Below are 27,932 nucleotides of genomic sequence, written 5' to 3'. Positions count from 1 at the left end.
TATTTTTCCAGGGATGTTGCCTAACCTGCGGAGTGTTTACAGCATTGTCTATTTTATTTCAGTTTTCTATCATCTGCATCTCCTTTTTATGTCTACCGCCCCTGTTTCGCAATTGGAAAACATGTCACACGAGTGGTGTGTCGCTCGTTCGGCTTGCAGTGAATCCCGGAGCTGCGGCACCCGCCGCTTTGTCCTTGCGACAGGGATCGGGGCTCCCTCCTGCTGAACACGGTGCGGAGGGAGTCGAGGACGCCCGCTCGCCGTGTTTTTGCGGAGGGCTCGCCGTGACGGAACTGCCGCTGCCGAGCTTCTGCTACGTGATGTACTTCCGCTCTCTGCGGCTGAGCCAGGCTGCGGTGCGATGTCAGCAGAGAGCAAGCGAGAGGAGCCCAGCCTTCCGGACGGCAGGTCAGTCAGATCTCCGGTTAAAGCCCCAGCGATCATAGAAGCACGCAATCGCGCTGAGAGACTCGGCGGCGGGGTTTCTGGCATCCGTGGGCGGGAAGGGTGATGTCTATGGATGGAGCAATTTACAATTAACGCGCAGCCCAGGTCTGATTTGGAATCACAGACGGAAAGTATTTGAAACATGTGCGGATTTTATTTCGGAGACAGAGAACCGGAATCGCGGATTTTGTTCAAATCCCATTCCGTTTTGTTTTCAAAAGAAACTTAAGCGTTTGAAATAATGAAATACATCCCTATCTTTCAAGGGACTAGACGGTCAAACAACCGTGTGTGTGTGTGTGTGAGAGAGAGAGAGAGAGAGATTGAGAGAGAGAGCTGTCGTTGAAATTTATCGCAGTCACCATGGAGCCCGCCAGGGAACTGGACATGGCCAGTACAGTAAACCAGGAGGAGGGTAGCTGTTGACGCGAGGGGTGAAGAAGTAAATGTTTGAGACAGAGGGGAGAGGGTGTGCACCTGTAATAATGGAGCCAGTTATGCATTTTTTTACAGAGCGGACGATAGCTGTGTAACGGTTTATAAGCATCTAAGCAAATAGGGAAGATTTTATTTTAGGATCTGGCCAGGCCAGCGATTGCCCATCCCTGAACGCTCTGGAGTAGGGGTTGCCACAGTACTGTTCGGTACGGAGTTCCAGGAATCAGACTCAATGACAGTAGAGTAGTGATGTATGTCCAGTTGAGTATGGTATGTGGTGTGGAGGGGAAGATGCACCTGCTTTCAATGCCCCTCTTTATGCCAGAAGTCAGAGGTTTGAAAGGTAACCTCAGAGTCGCCTACATGAGAAACCGTAGAGCATTTATATAAGGTACATATTACATGTGTTAGTGCTGGAGGAAATGGAAGGGATAACTTTGCTGGCCCCATCACTGAAATGCTCCTACAACCTATGGGTTTACTTTCAAGGATCCGTCTTATTCTGACTTCATCCCCCTTCCTTCCCAGTCCCAATGAAAGGTCTCAGCACAAAACTCGGACTGCTTATTCCCTCTATAGATGCTGCCTGACCTGCTGAGCTCCTCCAGCCCATTGCTCTAAATTTCCAGTGTCTGTAATACCTCTTGTGTCTACGCTTACTTAATTATTATTATTATTTCTTCTTTCTTTTTGTATGTGCAAAGTTTGTTGTCTTTTGCATACTGGCTGTAACCCAGTTGGTGCAGTCTTTCATTGATCCTATTATGGTTTTTGGATTTATTGAGTTTGCCCACTAGAAAATGAATCTCAGGGTTGTATATGGTGACGTGTGTATATATATGTGTGTGTATGTATATGTATACACATACGCATGCACACACACGCACACACACACACATATATATATACATACACACCTTGATAATGAATTTACTTTGAACTTTGAAAAAATGTGAAAAAGGTAGAAATCAGTCACTTTGTCTCCGACTTCTTGAGAGTTGTTGGCATTACATTCATGTATCCAAAGTGAATTCCATCACGTTTCTGACTTGTGGAAATGCCTTGGGTTGTCAGGAGATGATTTATTGACCACAGGATACCCATTATCTGAGCTGTCCTCGTTGCTGCAGTATTCCCTAGATATTGCCATGGTGTGCACTGGCAATAATAGAACCCAGGTGCGGAGGAACGATAGACTTCCACGCAGGGACGGAAGCAAGAGTTTATACTTGGGAATTCCAACAGAACTTCCTTGGCTTGATCGAACGACACAGCGAGACAAATCATTCTCAAAACAAGGACCCCGCAATAAGTGCTAATCAGGAGTCCCCTTTAATTAATCACCACGCGGAAAGCCTGTGCCAGTCAAAATAAACTTGACAAGATTAAGTAGAAAGCGCAAGGGCTTAATGACTCTAGATAAGACAGCAATTAACAAATATAGGTGTTCTGGAAACCTCAGACTCCAACACTCTATGGCTCACCCACACTGGCCTTGATGGTAAGAAGTCAGCAAGGATATTGCCACAGGATGTCAAGGGTTGACGATAATCATTGCCTGACACCTTTGACTGGTAATGTTACTTGTTATGAATGTTAACTTGATCTTACTGAGAAGTTGTGTATGGAATTGAAATTGCACAGTGAGAAACCACACTTCTGACTTTCTGACAAAGCAGGCGAGCATGTTTGAGCTCAGGACCCTCCCACCAAGGAGTCCCCTAGTATGGCTGAGATGTTGGACCTTCAGGAACTACAATAATTTTCCTCTATTTGAAGTGTTATTCTAGTCATTAGAATGGTTTCCTTTTGTCCTTTATATTTTCCTAATGAAAGGAGGCCATTGGTTTATTGGATCTGTGCTGACTGTCTTGAGCCATAATCAGCCAGATGCTGCCATCATGTCATTTTAACTTCACCTCTGAACTTCAATCCTTGTCCATGTTTGATCTCAGGGTGTGTAACTGAGAGATCCTGCCGAATCTGTCTGGACATCAGGGAGTTACATAGAAACATAGAAACATAGAAAATAGGTGCAGGAGTAGGCCATTCGGCCCTTCGAGCCTGCACCGCCATTTATTATGATCATGGCTGATCATCCAACTCAGAACCCCGCCCCAGCCTTCCCTCCATACCCCCTGACCCCCGTAGCCACAAGGGCCATATCCAACTCCCTCTTAAATATAGCCAATGAACTGGCCTCAACAGTTTGCTGTGGCAGAGAATTCCACAGATTCACCACTCTCTGTGTTTATCAGCAGGTGCCACTTCTCGGCAGTGACAACAACAGCTCGCATCACTTCACTGATGGTTGAAATGGACTAAGTGGGATGGAAGTGGTATTAAGAGGGATTTGTCCTGCACTCTTTGTTATTGAGATGTACCGGGCAGTTTTCCACATTGCTGGGTGGATGCCAGTGTTGTGTCTGCATTGGAATAGACTGATTGGAGGCATTGCGGATTCTAGTGCTGAGGTCTTAGTATTGCAGGTGAATGAAGTAATGACTTTTGGTAAACGTTGATTTTTGCCTACACCACCCACTATGCCTCATGGTGTCATCAACAAATTTAGGCATAGAAGTCAAGTCAAGTTTATTGTCATTTAACTGTATGTGCCATCAAACGAGACGACGCTTCTCCGGACCAGAGTGTAAAGTACAGTAGTGCACATAATATGCATATAACACACAATAACTTAGGAAAGTAAGAATTAAATCTACAAATGAATTATGCATAAATACACATATTTATGTGTGATTTATGTGCATAAATTAAATATTGTAGGATACAGTACAAATTATCTGGTGGTACTTCAAATGCGATGCGCCAACCTAATGGTCTGAGGTGTTTCCCACCCTGACCATTCTTGTCTTTATGCATCAGAATCTCCTGCCTGATGGTGGAAAGTCAAAGAGGATGTTGGATGGACGAGTGGGATCCTTAATAATACTAAGGGCCCTGCGTAGGCGGCGCTCCTCATAAATGCCCCCAGTGGATGGTAGGGAGACCTGTATGATCCTCTCGGCCATTCTCACAATCCTTTGTAGGGACTTCAGGTCTGATGCTCTGCTGCTCCCATACCAGGTGGAGATGCAGCTAGTCAGGATGCTCTCAATGGTGTTCCTGTAAAATTCAGTGAAGACATCTCTTTTCTTTCATTCATAAGAATGGTGAGTAGCTCCAGCTCCAATGCAAACCCTTTTTGGACAACACTAGTCACACCCTGTCAATTTGAATACGTGAATTTTTAACCTTACAATATTCTGTCATTTTGCCAATGCTGTATCCAAGCCATTAGATGGCCCTCTCATTGTTGTTATGTCTCCTTAACACAACTTCTTACGTCCTTATAAGTAACATGTGGAAACACTATCTCCATCAGTTACCTCATCCAAACACTAGACGTGACTTGTCCTTTACAGATCCAAGCAGGCTCTGTCTTTTACAACAGATGAAGGGGTGGTGCTTCCGAGTGGACCACGACCTTATTGTGGTTTGGAGAGGCTTGTGTGCCTCAATGACCTGAAGGGCTGTGTTGGCTGGAGTAAGGGCTTTATGCTTTGGTTCTTGGCAGGGTCACCCATGCCAAACAGGTCAAAGGGTAGAGGACAGACTAAGGGTAGTCCACTGGTCCTCAAGGTTGAAGGGGTTCAGCTCAGGGCTAACAACAAAATAATTATGGAAACAGCAATGTAGAATCCTGCTACATCTCCACCTGGAACTTGCATGACTGACAGCAGTGAAAACTGAGAGGAAGCTACTGATGCAGTAACAGGAGGCCTGAACACCATCAGAGATGGAGGACCTTCATTGCTGCCCTAAACGCCAGTGGTGTTATGGGTAGTAAGTAAGTAAGAAGGGGGTGATGGGAAGTAGGCAGTTACTAAATAGGACAGAATGTAAGAAGTTGCTAATAGAGCAAAAGGTTTTTATACAGAAGGTTCAGTTTATTAATAACCAATGCCGAAGGTAGGAGGAAGGTAACTGTGGCTGCAAAAGACATTGCTAAGGAAAATTGGGTACAATGCTTCTTTGGAGATTGAAATGCAAGTAGTCTATAATTGAGCAATTGTACAACAACATTAATTTTAGATTACGTGTTCAACATATACACATCCAATTCAATATTGCTGCAGTGAAACACAATAGTGACAGCTCAGGTGGAAGCTGTCACGGTGTGCCCTCGCAGGACTGGACCCAAGCGCAGAAGAATGGCAGACACTCTCTCTGTCACGGAGGTCGCTGGCACCAGCTCAACCTAGGAGCAGTGGACAGCGGGCTCACGACTCGACCGAGGAGCAGAGGAACAGCAGAATCCCCAGGAAGAGACAGAAACAAGAGGTTAAGCATAGGAATACCAACAGAGCATCTGAGAGACACCACGAGACAAATCCTTCTCTATAACAAGGTAGGACTCTGCTAAAGAGCTAACTAGAGACCCCCTTAAGTAATCGTAGAATAGGGGAAACACATGCCAGTCACAATTAACTAGACAAGACTCAACTGAAAGCACAAGTGCTTAACGGCTCTAGTTAAGATAACAGGTGCTCGAGGAACCTAGAAGATCAATGTTCTACAGCAAACTGTAGAAGCCCACAGGCTCATGACAGAACCACAACACAAACCCAATCAAACACAGAAGGATGCTTCAAGCCACACTGATTTTGAAGTGGTTAAGTACATTGCCAGGTGAAGTGATTTCACTCTGACTCATCCTCATTGTGTAATACTGAAACATGGATGAAGATTTTAAGATATATTCTTTCTCTCCCCATTCCATCATTTTAATAGGCAATACTTGGTCTTTCAGTTAGTAGCAGGTAGCATGTGAAAAGACAATCCTAACAAGATGCACATAGTAGAAAGTTGTCCACTCCATCCCTCTCTAACACCCTCCCTGTTACTCATGCTTAGCTCCGTAATTTAATGGGGATGCTATAAAAAGCATAAGTTTTAAAGGAAAAAAGAGTAATCTTCAGAGCACTGATGCATCCAAGTTATCCAGTGTTGAAAGATTGTCGCTGTCCAACATTTCAGCATTTTCTGTTGACGCCAAATATCTTTTCTTTTAATTCACTCTTTAAGATATGAGCATTGTTAGCAAAATCACATTGCTCTTGACAAGGTTGTGGATTGTGTTTCTGATCCACTTCAGTCCTTCTGTTGTTGACAATCCAGTAACACTACTGGGTAAGCGGTTGTAGGATATAGCAAACCTGACAACAAGAAAGAGATAGTAACATTTACAAACCTCAATGAAATGTAACATGGGGGGTGGGTACTGCAGGTGGGGGCATCACTGTACGTTTGTCAAATGCAGCAGAAGAAAGCAGCAATTGGATTTGGATTAAAAGGAAAGACAACAACTGGGCTACAAGATGAAGACAGGAGGGTATCGAACTGAGGGGGGAGTATCTGGGACAGCAGGTAGCACTGTTGAGCCCTCTGGAGACGTCGTGGGCTTATCAACGAAACGTCATAGAAGGAAGGTGCCCACCTGATGACCCCGATGATGTACCTACCCTCCCTCCTTGTCACCACTCCAAACCCACTGCCAACATCGAGAGTGCCAACTTACCATAGGGATTGAAACATCAAGTCCTAGCAGATCTACTGAAGCTATTGCCTGTTTTAGTGATAGAGACCATGGGTTAAGCAGGCACTATTGGTCTGTTGATTTTGGAGGGGAAGAAGAATGTCACAATAATGCAGTTCATTTGTAGTCACATCAAGGGCCTTAGTCTTTTATCTTGAATTATTTTAGTATTGTGCACCAGCATTTTTCTACAGGCAGCATTGGCTCAATTCATTACTTTAATTGGTCACTACCCAGGACTTCCTCATTAAATTTTCTTCTGCTTCCTTGTCCAGCTGGTCAGTGTTCATGGATTGAACATGTAAAACAGGGGTTCCCAACCTCGGGCCTGCGGACCCCTCGGTTAATGGTAAGGGTCCGTGGTATAAAAAAGTTTGGGAACCCCTGCTGTAGAGCAAGCCAAACCACAGTGGATTTGCCAGGCATGCAGCAAGCTCATGTGAGTCTTTAGACGATCTGCTAAATCTCTCCAATGGAAGAGATTCAGAACAGAGAGTTCCTAAATCTACCTCAGTACATTTCTATAATATTAATATAACAATATTCATTAATATATTAATATTAAACAACTTTACTGGAAAAGAAAGCATACTTTCTGATACCAATCTTAAACCATTTTACTGGAAAAGAAAGCACGCTTTGTGCTAACAATCTCCAGAGGGCAGTGAATAGCCTTGCATTCAGTGACAAGAGCTGCCAGTTGCTTAGTGATGTGTGAGCAGATTGGAATGACGATATTATTTGCTGAGTTTCACGAACAAATACTTGTAAAATTGACAACTGAGTTCTTCAAAGCTGAGAATATGCAATCTGTTGAATCAGAATCAGATTTTTTAATCACTGACCTATGATGTGTAATTTGCTGTGTTGGGGCAACAGTGCAGTGCAAAGACAAAAGACTCTATAAATTACCAAAATAAATAAATAGTGCCAAAAAAAAGGTACAATCAGAAGTGCTCATGGGTTCATAGTAACCAGATAGCGGAGGGGAAGAAGCTGTTCTCAAATCATTGAGTGCTGGTCTTCAGGCTGCCGTAACTCCTCGCCGATGTTAACAACAAGAGAGCATGTCACAGATAGTGAGCTGCTTTGTTATTTGATGACTAACGAGCTTCAACTCCTTTAGTTGTGTTCTTGTTTTGAGGCTGTCGGACGTGGATTCAGGTCCCATTCCAGATACTTGGGCAGTAGCTCAATGCAACATGGAGAGTTAATGCACTGTGGATGAGCCACCTTCGTAAGGTGACGCTTAAAACAAGGGCTTGTCAGTCCTCCCAGAGACACATTACAGATTCTGGGGCACTGTTCAAAAAATGAGAAAAAGAAATGTCCTAAGATTCTTGGCCAATATTCATTTAACAGATTATTTGATCTCATGCAAAACACACAAGATGCTGCAGGAACTCAGTAGGTCAGGCAGCATTCAGGGAAATGAACAAACAGTCAACATTTCAGGCCAAGATGCTTCTACAGGGCTGGAAAGGAAGAGGGAAGATGCCAGAATGAAAAGGTAGGGGTGGGGGAAGGAGGACTGATGGAAGGTGATGGGGAAGCCAGGTGGATAGGAAAGGTAAGGGGCTGGTGAGGAAGGAATATGATATGAGAGGAGAGTCGACCATAGGAGAAGGGGAAAGAGGAGGGCATCCAGGGGGAGGTGATCGGCAGGTGAGAAGAGGTAGGAGATCAGAGTGGGGAATAGAGGAAGAGGGGAGAGGGAGGGAGATGTTTTTTACTGGAAGGAGAAATCGATATTCATCCCATCAGGTTGGAGGCTAGCCAGACAGAATATAATGTGTTTTTCTCCACCCTGAGGATAGCCTTATCACGGCACAAGAGCAAGCCATGGACCGACATGCCGGAACGTGAATGGGAATCTGAAGTAAAATGTTGGGCCACCGGCAGGTTCTGCTTTTGGTGAACAGAGTGGAGGTGCTCGACGAAGCGGCCCCCCAGTTTATGACGGGCGTCACCAACGTAGAGGAAGCTGCATCGGGAGCGGCAGACACAATAAGCAACCCCAACAGATTCGCAGGTGAATTGCTACCTCACCTGGAAGGAGTGTTTGGGGTCCTGAATGGATGTGAGAGAGGAGGTGAATGGGCAGGTGTAGCAGGAATAAGTGCTGGGAGGGAGATTTGTGAGAAGGGGCGAATTTTATTTTATTTTATCTTATTTAGGTACAGCACAGAGTTGGTCCTTCTAGCCCCTCAGCTTTGTCACCCAGCAACCTCTGATTTAACCCTAGCCTAATCATGGGACATTTTACAATGACCAATGAACCTACCAACCGGTATGTCTTTGGGTTGTGGGAGGAAACTGGAGCACCCAGAGAAAACCCGTGCGGTCACGGGGGAACGTATAAACTCTTTACAGACAACAACGGGAATTGAACCTGGGTCAACTGTACTGTAAAGCGTTGTGCTAACCACTACACTACCATACCACCCCAACTGGACAGTGGAATCATGGAGAGAGCAATCCCTGTGGAAAGTGTGTGGGGGGGGGGAGGTAAAGATGTGTTTGGTGGTAGGATTCCTTTGGAGATGGCTGAAGTTGCGGAGTTTGGTGTGTTGGATATGGAGGCTGAAGGGGGGATAGCTTAGGACAAGAGGAACTCTATCATTGTTAAGGCAGCAGGAAGGTGGGGTGAGTGGGGAATGGAGGAGATGCAGGTGAGGGCAGCATCAACGGTGGAGGAAGGGAAACCCCGGACTTTGAAAAAGAATGATATCTCTGATGTCAGAGTCATAGTCATACTTTATTGATCCCAGGGGAAATTGGTTTTCGTTACAGTTGCACTATAAATAATAAATAGTCATAGAACCATAAATAGTTAAATAGTAGTATGTAAATTATGCCAGTAAATTATGAAGTAAGTCCAGGACCAGTCTATTGCCTCAGGGTGTCGGACTCTCCAAGGGAGGAGTTGTAAAGTTTGATGGCCACAGGCAGGAATGACTTCCTATGACGCTCTGTGCTGCATCTCGGTGGAATGAGTCTCTGGCTGAATGTACTCCTGTGCCCACCCAGTACATTATGTAGTGGATGGGAGACATTGTCCAAGATGGCATGCAACTTAGACAGCATCCTCTTTTCAGACACCACCGTGAGAGAGTCCAGTTCCATCCCCACAATATCACTGGCCTTACGGATAAGTTTGTTGATTCTGTTGGTGTCTGCTACCCTCAGCCTGCTGCCCCAGCACACAACAGCAAACATGATAGCACTGGCCACCACAGACTCGTAGAACATCCTCAGCATCGTCCGGCAGATGTTAAAGGACCTCAGTCTCCTCAGGAAATAGAGACAGCTCTGACCCTTCTTGTAGACAGCCTCAGTGTTCTTTGACCAGTCCAGTTCATTGTCAGTTCGTATCCCCAGGTATTTGTAATCCTCCACCATGCCCACACTGACCCCCTGGATGGAAACAGGGGTCACCGGTACCTTAGCCCTCCTCAGGTCTACCACCAGCTCCTTAATCTTTTTCACGTTAAGCTGCAGATAATTCTGCTCACACCATGTGACAAAGTTTCCTACCGTAGCCCTGTACTCAGCCTCATCTCCCTTGTTAATGCATCCAACTATGGCAGAGTCATCAGAAAACTTCTGAAGATGACAAGACTCTGTGCAGTAGTTGAAGTCCGAGGTGTAAATGGTGAAGAGAACACTCGTGGAAAGGAACACTCATCCTAGTAACAGGAAATGAGAAAATCAAATCCAAACAACACGCACAGCACACACAAAATACTGGAGGAACTCAGCGGGCCTGGCAGCATCTGTGGAAAAAAGTACAGTCGATGATTCGCGCTGAGACCCTTCGGCACGACGGCCCTGCCAAAGGGTCTCGGCCGGAAACGTCAACTGTACTTTTTTCCACAGATGCTGCCTGGGCTGCTGAGTTCCTAAAGTATTTTGTGTGTGTTGTTTGGATTTCCAGCATCTTCAGATTTTCTCTTGTTTGAGAAAAGAGAATACCATTTTTACCGGAAGCAGGATCGGAAGAGGTATGGTCAAGATAGCCGAGAGGAGAATGATGTGTTGTATGCGGAGGCTCATGGGGTTGATCTCATTGCTGTTTATTGAGCCTGCCCTGTGCAAATTGGATGCAATGCATTTATTTTCAAAAAGTACTTAAATTGGTTGTGAACCTATATAAGAGTGTTATGCCTCCTTTGCTGACACCAGTTCCAATTCCAGCATCTACTGCTACTCTTAACAATAATCTTTTCAGCTCCTTTGAAGTAAGCCTGTCCCATGTTAAAATTTCATTAATACAAGAGATTCTGCAGATGCTGAAAATCCAGAGTAACATTGACAAGATGGTGGAGGAACTCAGCAGGTCAGAAGTCCAGATAAAGGGTCTTGGCCTGAAACATCAACTGTTTGTTCATTTCCAGAGATGTTACCTAACCCGCTGAGTTCCTCCAGCATTTCGTATGTTAATTTTACTTTTCATAATTTAACTTTCACTTACATTTTCATTATCTTCTCTGAAGTTATGTTTCTGGTGTGTTGGTAATGTTTAGCCACTTGCTGACTCTACCCCGTATCTTTGATATTGCCTTTGGTTGAGGCTTACATACTTTATCCATTAATAAGCATAGTTATAAAGTTGCTTTAAAAAACAAAGAATGGCATCAAATGGTGAAGAATGCTGAAGGGCTAAGGCATGTTAATGTTTTAGCTCAGAATGTAGTAACATGTTTGGTAGATTGGTGAGATTTTGCCTTCACATTTGTTCTTTTAAAGTATTCTCTTGTGAATTAAGTAATTGATAATGAATCTCATCGGGAGTACTGTTGCTGCACCTAATCCAACGTGGTTGTTGTGATGTGAATGGAGTCAATGGAGAAACACTGAAGTTAGTGGATATATTCACCAAAAACGAGCAGCAGACATCATATTGAGACACTCTTGTAAGAAAAGGCCTCCCAACCCAATATTACATGAAATTTTTATATGCTAAAGATCAAAGATGCTAAAGATCAAAGGTAACAGCAGGACAATTCTGTTGTTACAATGTACTGTATCTACAAGGCTTCCTTTAAATTATATATAGTTCTCAAAGATATCCTTCTTCACACCTACACACCAGACACTCAAAATGAACGTTAATTCCCATTGACTTTCTCTCTTGATTCATGCATACGCAGACATGAAGTGATTGGGTGTTTCCTGGTTTGAAATCAACCCCAGTCTGTCACTGCTGGGAGCCTCTTGCTCAGAGCTGCATTTTAAATTCAATCTGTAGTCCACAATCAAATCTGAAGACTGTTTGCTATATACCCTAACTCCAGAATATGCCTGATCAGTGGTGATGCTCCAGTACATTATCTACAAGGAGGTGGTGTTGTCAATCTCACCCATCAAGGTGGTCCACTGTGGGAAAAGTAGTAAGTCACTGCAGTCCACAGTCAAATGCCAACCAACGTCTGCTTGCTTCTTGTACAGCAATGGGGGAAATTTGAGTGAAATAACTCAGCCACCTTCTTGCATTGCAAATGAAGTATGCCACTAAAATGTTCAGAGAGGAGGGGACAAAAAATCACATTTAAAGCAGAAAGTAACAAAGTGAGGCATTGGGCCTGTTGTTGTTGGTTCTTTCCACATCATTTCTTTAGCATTTGTCTGTTTTTTAACAAGACTGAGTTGCTGGCTCATCACTCTACCCAGCACGGATGGGATGCGTGCAAGGAGCCGGCCAGATTCAAACGTGGGACCACTTGTCTCGAAATCCGGTGCAGATGCCACTACATCACTGGCCAGCTAATTGGGCTTTTGGGAAAAAGTTAATAATCAACTCTGAATGAAAATTAATGAAACTGATGAATAAAAAATTAATATATTCATTATTATGCAACCTCAGTTTAAATATTAGGTTTATTGTTTGCCATTGATTAGATAATTAGATACAATTGCACTTGTAATTGAACATTTCTACATTTGACTTTTAGATCATTAGTACCTTCTAACAATTTGCATTTTAATGTGCTAACCAAAAACTCCTCTTCGCCATTCCTGAATTTGACATTTAGCATAGAGCCACTGAAATGGCTACACTAACCTATGCTTGAATTTTAACAATTGTATAAATTATGGGAGCGTAGTGAAAGAATCACAGGTATAAATCTTGTAAACTAGTGCAAGAATACCCTTACGTACATTATAAGCAATACTTAACTGAACATGAAAAGTCAAGGAATTCTTAACATGATTAACGTTACTAGAATTGGATAAAGATTCTGAAGGATATCGCTTTCAGGGGATGAGCACAGAAAGACGCTGGGAAATAACTTGGCGTGTTATCCTCTTCCCATAGTATTGCAAATCTTTTTAGCTCCAAATACTGTGTGTAAATGACTGATGTGAAAGAAAGTTTTCAAGATTTTTAGGCTATAACACTGGACACTTTTTTTTGGTAAGTGTTGCTTCCTCAGAAATTTTCTTTTTGCTTATGATAGACTGCTTGAAGCTTAACACAAATATAATTTAGCCTATTTGTATCATGTAAGAATTTGGAGAAACAAGAAATTAACAATTGAGTATAATGCATTTAATTGCCTAATGGTGCTGATGCTTTGCAATAGTTCAACTAAGCTAAAAATGTTTTGTTGGTGGTTTTCTTTTGCACTCAGTGTCTGAGGTTTCTTGCTTAAGTGTCCAACAGTAATCAGCCAGCATTGATAGATTCCAGTTGCCTTAATACCGTTTCTCCATGACCACAATGTCGTGGCGGAACTTTTCGCCATGCTTGTTACTGATAGCGCCAGGATTTGCAGGGAAGAATTCTAAATGGGAATGAAGAAAATGAATCTTTAGTAACATGTTGTACTTCATGGTTTTGTATGCTTGAAGCATGTTGTCAACCAGCTGCGGTAGTTTGTGATTCTGTAGTTGCCAAGAAGATTTTCAACAACTTCCTTGAATGCCTTCCATGCAATTTTCTCCGGTCCCACTAGACGTTCTTCGCATTGCCTGTCATTGATGACCTGTTTGATTTGTGGATCAACAAAAGTGCCTTCCCTAATCTTGGCATCAGTTATTCTGACTTGAATTATGAATTGAAATAACAAACATTGGTAATTTCAACAAAATAGTGCATGCTTGGGAAATTTTATGGCTATTTTCATAAGATACATCCAAAATTATTCAGAAAGCAAAATTTTTGTTGTCCAGTGTTATTACCTGCAGACATTTTACTAATCTGTTAGTCTCCACCCTGCTCACTTCTTTGTGTTCAGTACTAATAATTCTTTTAATGATGTTTGGAGATGATGCCAAATCAGTTATTTAATTTGAGTTCTCCTCTGTTCATTTTACAACAGCTTGTCCTGGCATTGATGCCACAAGATAATAAATGGAAATGTGATTAATTAAAGCCAGATGAATTTGCTTTGCATCACTTGTTTCTCAATGTTGTGATGTTTTTTTTTCTCTCACCCTGCAAGGGTAGTACACTCAATTTCAAAAAGTAAGTGACACAATTAATTCTGTAGGCATATCTGAAAAGACCTTGGGGCACATTTTCCCTTTGTGTATGAATATTTATGAGTTGTTTTGAAAGCAGTGTGTACCATGACTTTGAGGAGTGCTTCCATCTGAAAATTAGCAAGGAGAAAAGAGAGAATATTTTAACTCCATAAATTCTTGTTCACGAGAAGCCCTTTAACGGATTTAACAGGGGGGTCAAGCAGAGGAGGGAAAATGAAAAACATTTAGTTCAGATTTGGCACTTCTCGGCTGATATAAGTTTCCTGGCATAGACCATATACTGAAAATGCAGTGGCCATATCTTATACTGCAGATTATGGAGGTTGGCAAGGATGCAGAGGTCATAGCAAGTACACCATTCACAGCACAAACTACCTCAGGCAGTGAAATGTGGCAAGAGAAACAGCTGCCTTGGCAACCTGAACTTTCCTTCTTGATAATATCAGTCCTGTAAAGTTACTTTGCAATGTTGTTCCCTTAACTTGTTGCGCATACTTGGACTGTGAAATTTCTTCTGGATTTCCAGGTTCTCTGAGTTGTGAGCACAGAGGCCACGTTATCTGCTTGGTGTCACATACAAGCTGCTTCTTGAACAAGTTTATGGACTTTCCTCCAGGGTCAAAAGGGTCATGTCATGGCTTCAGGTAGAGGCCCTTGCAAGCACTTGCATGGGAAATCAACTTTGCATGAGGCTGCCTCCTGGGGATTTTCCTAGCGCTGCCAAACGCTTCACTAATTTAAAAAGTCTAGCAAGAAGATACATTCATTTTAGTCGTTTATAAGAAGTAATGCGTGCAGCGAAAATTCTGTTACCCAGCAGGCTATAATAACCGGCTGAACAACTTCGCTGAGTGGAGGGGGTTGGGGTGTGGCGGTAGGCAGCTCGAGGGAATGGTTAAGCTGACTCCTAGTAAATGAGAAGTTCTGATTATCTGCTACCTGTCAAGTCAGGTACGTGCTGGATGATGGTACTTTTGCGGGGTTTTCATTTAATTAATTGTAAGTATAGTTCCACGAGACATTAATAAAAATGGATAATAAATTAAACAGAAGATGTCAGCCTTTAAAATGGTGTTTTGAGGATTGCTGCTGGCTACTTGAAGCCTGGAAGTGTTCATTAAAAAAGTTAATGTACAGAATTGTATTAAAGCAACTGTAATGCAAAATACCATACGTTGCAAAAAAAACTCGCAATTTAAATTTGAGTTTCGAAAAACAAACAATATATAAAATTAATTATGACCTAATGAAAAACTCAGTGATTCCATCATCATTATTAAGTGCATACCATTGGTAGTCTGGGGGGAATAGTTATACTAATGACCAGAAACATAACTAGAATAGTTACATATGTTATTTGGCTACTTGAGCAGATTAGGGGCTGGATATTCCATGGTGAGTAGGTCATGTCCTAACTCCCAAAGCCTTTCTTGCATCTACAAGGCGTGTGAAGGTTGTGATGGAATATTGCCCAGTTGCCTTGATGATTGTAGCTCTAATGATCAAGAAACTCAATGCCATCCAGATCAAAGTAACCCACATGAGTAAAACTTCAGCCACCACATTAGTCATTTTTCCCTGTGCCACATGACTGCTGTGTGCTGCAGAAACTTGCCAACATTTCTTTGGTAGCACATCACAAACCTGTGACCTGCTGCCTTAGCAGGACCTGTAGAATAGATACAGGGCACCATCTGACTGTTTATTTCTGAAGTCATTCACCATTCTGATTCAGATGTGTAAATTAATCACCATTCTTACAAAGCTGCTAAGTTAAAATCCTGGAGTTTGCTATGTAGGCGGCATGATTAGAATACCTCCATTTCACGGACAGCTATGTGTCGTAAGGTAGCTTATAAAGGGTTTTCAGTGTTGGGCAATAAAGAGCAACAATAAATTAATTAAAATGATTGTGATAATTGATTTATAGACTTAGATAATTTTTGTAAACATTGTGTAGCTTTATTTTAATTGTAACCTTGGTTTATCTTGCTTTGCCAGACAACAGCACACTGTTTTTATTTTGCAAGTAGTCAGACAAGCATTTTACTAAAGTGCCTTTATGGGCTCCAAGTAAAATGAGGTACTGTTACCAGGGCACATCAGCAGGTAGCAAAGAACCCTGCAGAATGTTTCACTCAATGAATCTTATTTATTTTTTATTGCACTTTCCTTGGTTGTTAGAAGGCAGAAAATACATCAGTGAATGATCTGTGAATTCTCATTCTATGCAGAACCAAGGGTTGGCTTCAGTTATAGAGTTCATGACTTCAGGCAATCATTTGGTCATCAGGCGTGCAGGCAGTGTATTCTCAGTGCTTGTTCCAGACAATTCTATGATACTTTATAATGCCTAAATAATTGGATTCTGTTTCTGATTTGGAAGACCAGAATGGTGTGGGAACACTACACATTTTACCAAAATTTTTCTTTGTGCGATTACCATAATTATGGTTTGATTTGCAGAACTTGTTAACAGTTGAAATCCTTATATTAGCTCCCTACTTCATATTGGTTCAAGATAACCATGTTATCTTCTCAACCTCAATTAAGATAATCAAATTAATTGCACGTTTGCACTTTCATATTTTATAAAATAAAATGCATCCTTTTTTTATTATTTTCAAAACCAGCATCTAATATTTTAATGGTTGTGTAGTAGGTGCTGGTGAAGATGCTCCATAGTGCAAACTTTCTCCGATGCTGATTTATTACTGATGAAGCAACTTTATAGAAGCTAAACTAAGACTAAAAGCAAGGAAATAATTTATATGTACAGAATGTCTTTCACAGCATGTTATGAGCTGCTTCAAAGCCAGTGAAATACTTTGAAAGTACAGTTAGCTTTTATAATGAAGGGCAATGTGGCCACCAATTTCTGTGTAACATGGTCCCATGAACATCACCAAGGTAATTGACCAGAAAATTGTGTTGCTAAGGTTGTTGAGATTAAATGTCAGCCGGCATACCGAGCAAATTCTTCTCCTTTCTTCAGCCCTTGGATATTTTGTTCATATGAAGGGATAGGCAGGAACTTAGCAAAGTGTCTCACTTTACATATCTGGATATTTACATTGAAATGGGCAACTTGAACAAAGAGAGTTTGGCAAACTACTCCTAGAACATAGAATATAGAACATAGAACACAAAATATCACCTATCCATACAGGCCCTTTGGCCCATGATGTTGCATAAACTTTCTAACCTACTCTAAGATCAATCTAACCCTTCCCTCCTACGTAGCACTCCATTTTTCTATCATCCATGGACCTCTCTGTAAGTTTCTTAAATGCTCCTAATGTATCTACCACCAGCCCTGGCAGAGCTTTCCACTCACCCAACACTCTCCGTGTAAAGAGCCTACCCCTGACATCCCCCACATACTTTCCTCCAATCATCTTAAAATTGCGCCCCTTTGTATTAGCTATTTCAGCCCTGGGGAAAAAAAAGTCTCTGGCTATCTGCTCTATCTATGCCTCTTATCATCTTGTACACCTCTACAAGTCACTTCTCATCCTCCTTCACTCTAAAGAGAAAAGCCTTAGCTCATTCAACCCAGCTTCATAAGGTATACCCTCCAGTCCAGACAGCATTTTGGTAAATCTCCTCTGCACCCTCTCCAAAGCAAGGCAACCAGAAATGAACACAATGTTCCAAGTGTGGTCTAACCAAAGTTACCTCAGGGCTCATGAACTGAATTAGATTAAATTGGATTATGAGGACACTCAGTCCTCATTTATTGTCATTTAGAAATGCATGCATGCGTTAAGAAATGATACAATGTTCCTCCGGAGTGATATCACAGAAAAAAACAGGACAAACCAAAAACTAACACTGACAAGACCACATAATTATAACGAATAGTTAATAGCAGTGCAAAATAATACCATAATTTGATAAAGAGCAGACCATGGGAACGGTAAAAAAAAGTTTCCTGACTATTGAATCCCCTGACTAATGAAAGCCAACACACCGTACACCTTCTTAACAATCCTATCAAGTTACGGCAACTTTGAGGGATCTATGGATGTGGACCCGAAGATCTTGCTGTTCCTCCACACTGCCAAGAACCCTGCCATTAACCCTGTACTCTGCCTTCAAATCGGACCTTCCAAAATGAATCACTTCACACTACTCTGGGTTGAACTCCATCTGCTACTTCTTCTCAGCCCAGCTCTGCATTTGTCAATGCCACAATGCAGCCTCCAACAACCTCCACACTGTCCACAACTCCACTAAACTTTGTGTCATCTGCAAACTTGCTAACCCACCCTTCAACTTCCTCATCCAAGTTGGGTATGTCCAGGAAGTCTTCCATGACAACAGTCCTGTTATTTTTTTTCACCTTTCCAAAACCTGCCTCCCGATCTGTTCTTCGGTGTGTCTGTTGCTGTTGTGTGCGTGTGGGTGTGAGTGAGAGAGAAAGGGGAGGAGTGTCTATAGAATATTCCCAGCAGAGTGACTACTCCCTTCCTGTTTCTGACTTCCACCCACACCGACTCTATAGACAATCTCTCCACAACGTCTTCACTTTCTGCAGCTGTGACGCTGTTGCTGATTAGCAATGCAACTCCCCTACCTCCTTTACTACCCTCTCTGTTGCTTTTGAAATATCTAAACCCCTACTCAAAGGGAAAAAAAGCTGGATCAGCCTTTTCCTGAAAATTGGTGTTTTACACTTGACTATGAAGTCATAAACTTTCAGATGGGAATTTGCAAGTGGAATAGATGAGAACTGTGTCCTGATGGAACTTGGAACATCTATGTTCAGAAATCAACATGTATTCAAGCTTTTTATTTTCTGGAAAGTCTTTCATGTAAAGCCATTTCTTTTGAATTAGTCAAGCATACAAAATATTGCCATTATTATGTAAAGGATAATGATTTATAGTCAAACAACAGGAATTCTGCAGATGCTGGAAATTCAAGCAACACACATCAAAGTTGCTGGTGAACGCAGCAGGCCAGACAGCATCTATAGGAAGAGCCTGAAACGTCGACTGCGCCTCTTCCTATAGATGCTGTCTGGCCTGCTGCGTTCACCAGCAACTTTGATGTGTGTTGCATGATTTATAGTCACTGTTTTTTCATTGTAATATGAATTCATTTTGACAGATTTCCAGAAATTATATTTTAACAAAACAAAAAAGCATAATGGAGAAGATGGCGGCGCGACGCAGCGCGTGCGGCCTCTCCGGTGAATGATATCTGTAATCTGTCAAGTAGGGGACCGTGCACAATTCTGATTTGATGAAGACAGACGTGAGAGTACGGAGGAACATCTGGAGAAACTTCTGAAATGCCTGCTTCACTGCCACTGCTACTGTGTGATCCAGAATCTCCGGAGGAGAAGGCCCCGAATCCTCAGCTTTGCTTGTTTCGGTGGCCGGGGCGAGGTTGAAGGCGCTCGGCAGAGGATGGCACTCAGGAGGCTGTATCGGAGGGGCTGGTCGGAGGCTCGAAGTTTTCGGACGGATGGACTCAGTGTCGGCTGGGGTCGGCTGCTTCCAAGGCATTGGCAAGTTGACGGTGCCTGGAGGTTTCTGGGAGGGAGTTTCTCCCTTTTGCCGCCTGATATCGGGGACTCAGGAGTTGATCTACTCGGGGATTTTGAGACTTTATTTACCGTGCCCATGGTTTGTTCTTCATCAAATTATGGTATTGCTTTGCACTGCTGTAACTATATGTTATAATTATGTGGTTCTGTCAGTGTTAGTCTTTGGTTTGTCCTGTTTTCTGAGATATCACTCCGGAGAAACATTGTATCATTTCTTAATGCATGTATGCATTTCTAAATGACAATAAAAGAGGACTGAGTGTTCTCATAATCTAAACATTCAATAACTTTTCAAGCATCAAAATAGATCTATCTCAATAGAAAAAAATAAACAATTCCCTCTTTGTCTTTCACTTAAAATCAACCTAAACTTTTTTTTTTGGTTCTTAATTATTGGAACTTAACATAATCATGCTGTTCTTGCCTCAGATGACACATAGGTACTGCTAGCAAATTGTTACAAGCTGGGGTGAGATAGGTTAGTCAAGGTGAGCAGAGTAAAAACATTGGGACTGTTGATGTTGTTCTGAGAGTTTTCAAGGAAGAGTAGGGAGGTTTAAAGGCCAGAAGAGGTTATTGAGGCAAAATGAGAGTTCTTGATTTTGAGAGAAAAGTACAACTGTCTGGGGAAAAGGCCAAAGAAACAGAAAATGGAACAAAGACAGTAGAGAAAAAAAATGCCCAGCAACATGTTACGTACGGTGTTTTCTTTTTGAGGTCGGGATGAAACAGAGATGCCTACTGAGGGTTGATTATCTAGGGCCAGAGAGTAGAAAGGCAGAAGGAACAAAGAGTACACAACATTGTGGAAGGAGATGGGATCAGAGGAAGTGTTGCAGGAAAGAAAGGCCTAGAGGTACAATGATACCCAAGGGTTTGTATACATTATGATCCCTCTTATCTGAGAGGATATAGAACAGAGATCAAAGGGTGGTAGAGTTGTGGATAAGGAAGGTTTTGAGATAGTGAGACTGCTGTTGAAATGAAATATGTAGTGGACACAGGCAATGTTGAGGCTTTATAAAGCACTGGTGAGGCCTCACTTGGAGTATTGTGAGCAGTTTTGGGCTCCTCATCTAAGAAAAGATGTACTGACATTGGAGAGAGTTCAAAAGGAAGTTCAGGAAGATGATTCCAGGAGTGAAAGGCTTGTCATATGAAAAGCTTTTGATGGCTCTGGGCCTCTACTCACTCGAATCCAGAAGAATGAGAGGTGACCTCATTAAAGCCTATCGAATGTTGAACGGCCTCAATAAAGTGGATGTGGAGAGGATGTTTCCTTGGCGAAGAATCTAAGACCAGAAGTCACAGCCTCAGAATAAGAATGAGGTTTCAATGAGGTGACCTCATTAAAACCTTTCGAATGTTGAATGGCCTCAATAAAGTGGATGTGGAGAGGATGTTTCCTTGGTAAGGAGTCTAAGACCAGAAGTCACAACCTCAGAACAGAGAAGCTCACTTTTAGAATGGAGATGAGAAGGAATTTCTTTAGCCAGAGAGCAATGAGTCTGTGGAATTCGTTGCCACAGTTGGTTGTGGAGGCCAAGTCACTGGGTATATGTAAGGCAGAGTTGACAGATTCTTGATTGGTCAGGGCATGAAGGGATACGGGGAGAAGGCAGGAGATCGGGACTGAGAGGAAAAATGGATCAGCCATGATGAAATGGCGGAGCAGACTCGAAGGGCCAAATGGCCTAATTCTGCTCCTATATCTTATGGTCTTACCATGTTGGCATGTGGCATTTAGTGCAGAGATCAGGATGTGGCATAAAATAATAGTTAGATGATGCTGAAGGTTTTGGTGATATTTGTCATTGTTGGTGGATCCATAACATACTATGATGTAGAGGAGGTAGTTTGTCCCACCAGGTCTATACTGGCTCTCAGAGCAATCCTACGAATCCCATTACTCCATCTATTCTCCATCCCGCCCCTCCGCAACCTATTCCCTTTTCTGCAACCCAGAATTAAAGGTATCTTTTTCCGAGAGTTGAAACCGCAATGCCACCCTAACGTGAAGAGTTCAGTCAAGATGCACATGGAATAAGCAGAGTTGGAGACAATTGCAGCAGAGGAAAATGGGGATGTTAAAGTAACTTCGGTAGATATTTGATCAACAAACTAATTAAGGTGAATTTGTTTTCTTTATTATCACTGCAGATGTGCTTCACATTTCTTCTGAGAAGCCACAAGATCCAAGATATTTCTTTGTATTCAGGTAATTGAAACAAGCACAATTTGATCAGGATTTTGTATATAATTACTATTTAATAATATTGGTCACTGTTTTATTTTGGTCTTGTTATTTGTTGATTCACAATGATTAAACGTAATGGATATCATGTTGTACAAATCCCTAGTCTTTGTGGTATAAACACAAGAGATTTAGCAGATGCTGGAAGTCCAAAGCAACACACCCAAAATGCTGGATGAACTCAGCAGGTCAGGCAGCATCTATGGAAAAGGGTAAAAAGTCGAAGTTTGGGGCTGAGACCCTTCTTCATGTCCTGAAGAAGTATGATGGTTTGCTATTTGAACACCATAAACAGAATATTTATTTTTCTCAGCATCTTGACAAATGTGCTTTACCTTCAATCGGTTGCTATAGAAATGATATCAAATAAAGAAGTGCTCAAAATCAATAATGATCACACCAGATCAAATAATATCCAGGAAGGGTCTCTGCATTTAATATTAGTAACCCCCACACAACACTTTCTTGATCTCTTTCCCCATTCAATAACGCATGCAACTAGTTCTCCTTCTCAAAAACTTTAAATATCTACTTTGAAGCTTAAATTGTCTTTGTATGGTACCTTGTCAGTGAATTGGGATCGAAAGTTTATTACAATAATGCAACACACACAACGTGCTGGAGGAACTCAGCGGGTCAGGCAGCATCTGTGGAAATGAATAAACAGTCGACATTTCGGGTTGAGACCCTTCACCAAGACTGAGAAGGAAAGGGGAGGATGCCAGAATAAAAAGGTGTGGGGAGGGGGATAGAGGCTAGCTGGAAGGTGATAGCTGAAGCCAGGTGGGTGGAAAAAGGTCAAGGGCTGGAGAAGAAGGAATCTGACAGGAGAGGAGAGTGCCCACAGTCCCGAAGAAGGGTCTCACTCTGAAACATTGTCTATCTATTCATTTCCATAGATGTTGCCTGTCCTGCTGAGTTCCTCCAGCATTTTTTGTGTGTTGCTTTGGATTTCCAGTATCTGCAGATTTTCTCGTGTTTGCAATAATGCACATGGGCACACACCTCAAGTAAAACAATCTAAAATCCTTTGATCCTATAGTCCATTGTAAATTATATCTAGCATCCTGGGACATATTTCAACCTTCTTTTGGATTGGAACAATGTGGTCAAAATTCAAATGCTTAAAACTGTGTGGTCAAAATGAAATTTAACATGAAAGATCAAGACCTCTATGAGTACCTGTTGAACTGACTTAACATGCTAGTGAAAATATGACTTTCCTAGTGTCATGATTTCTGTGAGAATAATGATTACTATGCTTAAAAGCAGCTTTATGAACACCTAAGATCCCAAAATATTCCACGTAAATGAAAAGACAGATTTTCATTTATATCTTCTTACGAACATCCATCGTTAAGTTTTAAGTTGCTTGCCAAGTTATAAAATATGATCATACCTTGAAGCAGATGTTACATGATAACATAATTCTCCATATGTGTCCAAAATGCTCTGTTTTTCAGCTTTTTAAAGTAAATCAGTATGTTTGATATTGAGGCACTGGGAGCCCCTGAAGTTTCCTCAAGTTCTCAACTTTGCAACGGAACGCATGAGCTAGAAATCAGGAGTGAAGCCATTAGTATGACAGATGTCAAACAGGACATGAATTCTAACTTTGTGGTAGAGCGATCCAGCAAGAATGAGATCTTTGGCAAGCTTCCGTCTGAAGGGACCGCATTGAGAAATAGTCCTCAGCTGAAAAATGAACCGGATTTGCAAATGAAGAAAGAGAAGGGCAATCCTTTTTCCCTGAGTTTGGAGTCAGGGAGCACCAAACCACCTTCAGGAGAGCGTGTCCGAATTCCACCAGAGGGAGCCGAAATGGGCCACCCCAGCAAACTTACCAACGTTGTGGATTGTGAAGAGCTTACTGTCTCTCCCTCAGATGACAATGGCTATTCCAGCAGCTGTTTGAGTATCGAAAGTCCAGATAGTGTAGAAGGAAACATCTGGGAGGCAGGTGAGACTGTCAAGAGGGATAAACTGGATCCTTGGCAACAAGCTGATGTTGAAAGCATTCCAGGGACTCCACCTGCTGCAGATTCTTTCCTGCCTTCAATATTTGAAGCAGTCCAGAGTCTTCAAGAGAAGCAAAGATTCAAAGAGCAAGAGAAAGAGAAGCACCAAACCCAAGTGATCATGTACCGCCGCTTGGCCTTGCTGCGATGGATCCGTAGCCTCCAGCAGAAAGTCGTGGACCATCAAAACCGGCTGCAGGAGAGCTACGACACCATCCTGAACAACCGCAAAGAGCTGCTCAAGTTCATCAAACAGGGAGTTGTCTAGCAAGACGGTGACCAGTGCATGTTGCGTGGAGTCTCGCAAACCTCAGTGACTGCCTTCTCTCCTGCGATCAGTTTCAGTAAAACTCACTTATTCATCTTAGAAACTCGGTGGCTGAAGTCAGAGAATGTAAGCAACATTAATGTATCATTGTTTGACTGGATGAGAGGGCATGCTTCCCACTATCTTGCTGTTTCTTGAAGAGATATTTCCCCCTTTATTTTAAGGCTGCTTTCTGAGATGCACGAGGAAGTAAACTGCTGAACAATAGAGATTAAGTAGGGAAACCGTTTTCAACCCTGGTTGGGTCACCTGGGCAAGAGCGTCCCATATTGAAAGACCCAATACACCCGATGACCCATTGTTGATACATCACTGATGATGATGATGCACATCCTAGGATGTATCGCAGCATCAGTCAAATTGTTGGTTATGGTAATCACTTCATCTCTACTGAGATCTGTTTTTATTTTGTAAAAAGAAAATTACTGTTGCATCCCTGTATAAGCTGGAAAGGCTATTTCCAGTCAAAAAGGTTACATTAGGATCTTGCCCTGTTGCATTTTGCAGCTGACATGTTCCTGTGCTATATATTTTTTGTTTCATCATCTTGTTTTTAAACCAACTCCACACTTTGCTGTTCTTTTAAAATGTAACTTTTTTTTTAATGACGTCCTTGTTACTCAGTCAACAAAATAGAGTGATTGATGTTGCTTCAGATTTATTCCCCTTCTCCCTCGAAGTTGAAGCTGACATTTGATTTTAAAAAAAGGAGCTGAGGATTTTCCTTGGTGCACATGCAGTAAATGTGCAGATCCTGACATTATTCCAACTTTTGTTTGCTTTATCGTCAGGAGTTTTTGGTTGCATTTAACCTGCTGACTCAGATTTTTTTTTGGTGTGCTTGAAGCATATTGACACTTCTCATTAGTTAGGCCAGAAGTCCCCAATCTTTTTTATGCGATTGATTCTTACTATTAACTGAGGGGTCTGAGGACCCCCAGGTCGAGAAACGCTGAGTTAGTCTGTACTTGGTTTAATTTTACATATAAAGATCAAATGGAACTAAAGAAATGTGCTGATTTGTGAAATACTCTTCTATTCGTATTTTAATATGATATGAATTAAAATTAAAGTCCTTTTAGTTTGAAACTCATGGATCAATAATTTTAAGCTTAGTCACAAACATTAATTATATTAGATGTTGGATCTAGAAAAAATATGCTTTACCTGTAACAGATAATCAACTTTTAATAAAAATGTAAAGATTGTATTTAAAGCTAGCATGTCCAATAACTATATTGTATCCATTTGCTCGTGGAGATCATTTATATATGGATAAGATTCATAAGATGTGCTCTTAAGTCAGAAATTGCATTGTCAATAAAGGCAGCAAGGCATTGTGAGCTGAACAATATTTTGAGGGATGGACCTTTTATAAGGATACCTGGTTCTGAAGCTGTTCTGGTACTGACTGATCTTATTGTTTGGATAACACGTGGCTGAAATTTGAGGGAACCCTCTCATGGATTGGGTTGAACGTTATTTGATGGTAGGGGTTCTCTGAAAATCTGAAACTACTAGCTTTTTCTTTCTGGTTTGTTTAAAGCATTGAGATATTCGCGTGGGCATGATTATCTTCTTGTAAAGATAGCTACTCTCATGTGTAATGTAAGCAAGCGGACAGAAGAAACAATTATTCCGTATGTATTATGGCTATGTTTGTCATCTGACCTACCTTAATAATGTTTGCCCAAATATAGCTGCAATTTTTTTTCTGAATGACTACCATCATCATGATGTGTGTGTGGTTAATAGGAATTTATGATGTGCAATTATTAATTAATATAAAGTGAACTATTATATATTAATGACTATTTATAGAACTATATCTGTGCTATCATGCCTACATGAAGTGAACTATTATACATTCATGACTATTTATAGAACTATATCTGTGCTATCATGCCTACATCAAGTGAACTATTATACATTAATGACTATTTATAGAACTTTATCTATGCTATCATGTCTATAATACTAAACACCTTCAAATATGAATGTCAAAGTTTGTCTTATTACTAAATAAGTCAGTGATTTGTTAATGGGTCCTTTACATTTAGTTTAAAAACTGTAGAAATAATCCACTAATATGAAGAACTGATAAGCAAGGTTTTGAGCCTGCTCTGAGATTTGGACCCAAGGACCCAATTTGGTTCAGAATGTTTTTGGTTTGCTTCAATTTTATGCATGAATAGTTGAGTTTTACCCCCTTTTCGAGTGTTGGTCTTTTTTTTTCTCTTTAATTGCGTTCTTTCGGTTTCCTTGCTTTGTGGCTACCTGCAAGCAAGCAAATCTCAAAGTTGTATCATCTACACATTCTTTGATAATAAATGTACTTTGAATCTTTGATACTATCAACTGATACTGTGATACATGGGGATGAGATGTGATGTCCATATGGTCCGAATATCACAGTTATTTAGCAAACATTTAGCATGAGAAATTCTAAGCAATTCCAACGAAAGTAAATGTCTGCAGTGTTAAAGAGTTAGGAAATATACTTAAACACAAGAGATTCTGCAGATGCTGAAAAAAATACTGTAAACTGTTTGAAACTAATTTGCACATTTAAAAAAGTTCAGGCACATGCAGAAAAGTTTGCATTTGATCACCAAAGGGGAAAGAGGTGCACTTAAATGCATTAATTATTGATGAGATTCCTTATATTATCATTAAATATTCCCCATTCCATATCGCCGTTCTGCCAGCACCTCCTGGAGTGGATCAGAATAATGAATTCCTAGAAGAACCCCAGTCCATTTGCCTCATCCCCTTTTCACTCCACAAATCTTGCTTAATAAGAAAAGTGGCTTTCTAATGTGTTTCAATGAAAAATCAACCACTTCCTGTGAAATTGGACTAAGCACTTCCAGGCATAATTCACCTTAACACAGCTGATGATTCTCTGGCATCATTCATGCTTGTAATGACAACACTGACATGTGAAATGCTCATCTCAGCCTCCCTGGCGGAAGTTGGAGGAATAATGTGCAACTTATGACCTTTTTTAACTTAATATAAACAGGTCCAGTCCCTGCAGCATGTGGCAAAGAGACATGAATTAAATGGTTCCCTCTGAGTCATCAGTGTGTACTGTCTGCATCTACCTGGCTCTGTTTTAATGATCTGTGTATTTCACACATCATTACCTAGTCTCTCAGCACTTGCATGGGAGTGGTATCTGCTGCATCTTTGATATAGCATTCAATCAAACTTTGTTGATAATTACAAGGGGAAGGGATGTGGCCTTTCAGTCTGAAGATGAGTTCCCCTCCCACATTTCCTTAGTATGCTCCCTCGCCTTGTTAGGGCTTTTTTTGGGGGTTCGCATGTATAGCAAATAACTTCAACAACTAACTTCAGTCACCAATCTTCAGGTCTGAATATAGACTGTAGATTAAATATAAAATGCATATTAAATATAAAGTTCCTAAGAGCCGTGAACTGCAGTTAATTGGAAGATCAGACAAAGCTGGTTTAAATTCGTTTGGGTGTCTGTAATGTGGATGTGAAGAGGGAATTGTGAAAGTTGTGTGTAATTCAAAGGAAGCATTGTGGAGGCATTGTAAATATGGAATCGTCCTGTGATCTTTAGCACACAAAATGTCGTGTGGTGTTGGGTCAAGCAGGCCTCTTCCTCCAAAAGGGTCTCAGTGTGATGCCTGTTGGCCCTCATTTTGTCGAATAAAGAGACTACTTCATTTCTACCAGGAACTTTTCTCAAGCGACTTTGTTCATGCGACGTCCTCATTGAAACCTGCTGTAATCTGGCAGTCTTGAAAAGAACCACTTTAAGTTTGGAC

The 27,932-nt window shown here is 41.5% G+C and overlaps 1 protein-coding gene across 2 annotated transcripts; it reads left to right on the top strand.

Annotated features, from left to right (window-relative positions):
* The first annotated feature begins 128 nt into the window (after positions 1-128).
* Positions 129-27,923, top strand: LOC134338034 (UPF0500 protein C1orf216 homolog). Of its 2 annotated transcripts, XM_063033538.1 has the most exons (4): positions 129-408; positions 5,022-5,293; positions 21,690-21,747; positions 23,247-27,923. In XM_063033538.1, the coding sequence occupies exon 4, from the start codon at positions 23,266-23,268 to the stop codon at positions 24,067-24,069; it is 804 nt and encodes a 267-aa protein (XP_062889608.1). In that variant the 5' UTR covers positions 129-408; positions 5,022-5,293; positions 21,690-21,747; positions 23,247-23,265; the 3' UTR covers positions 24,070-27,923. The 2 variants fall into 2 exon arrangements, with proteins under 2 accessions (XP_062889608.1, XP_062889607.1); XM_063033537.1 differs by lacking the exon at positions 5,022-5,293.
* The last annotated feature ends 9 nt before the right edge of the window (positions 27,924-27,932 follow it).

The sequence above is a fragment of the Mobula hypostoma genome, chromosome 26 (assembly GCF_963921235.1).
Source record: "Mobula hypostoma chromosome 26, sMobHyp1.1, whole genome shotgun sequence".
Lineage (NCBI taxonomy): Eukaryota > Metazoa > Chordata > Chondrichthyes > Myliobatiformes > Myliobatidae > Mobula > Mobula hypostoma.
Note: the sequence above shows the minus strand (reverse complement) of the source record. Positions and strands in the feature narration are given on the sequence as shown.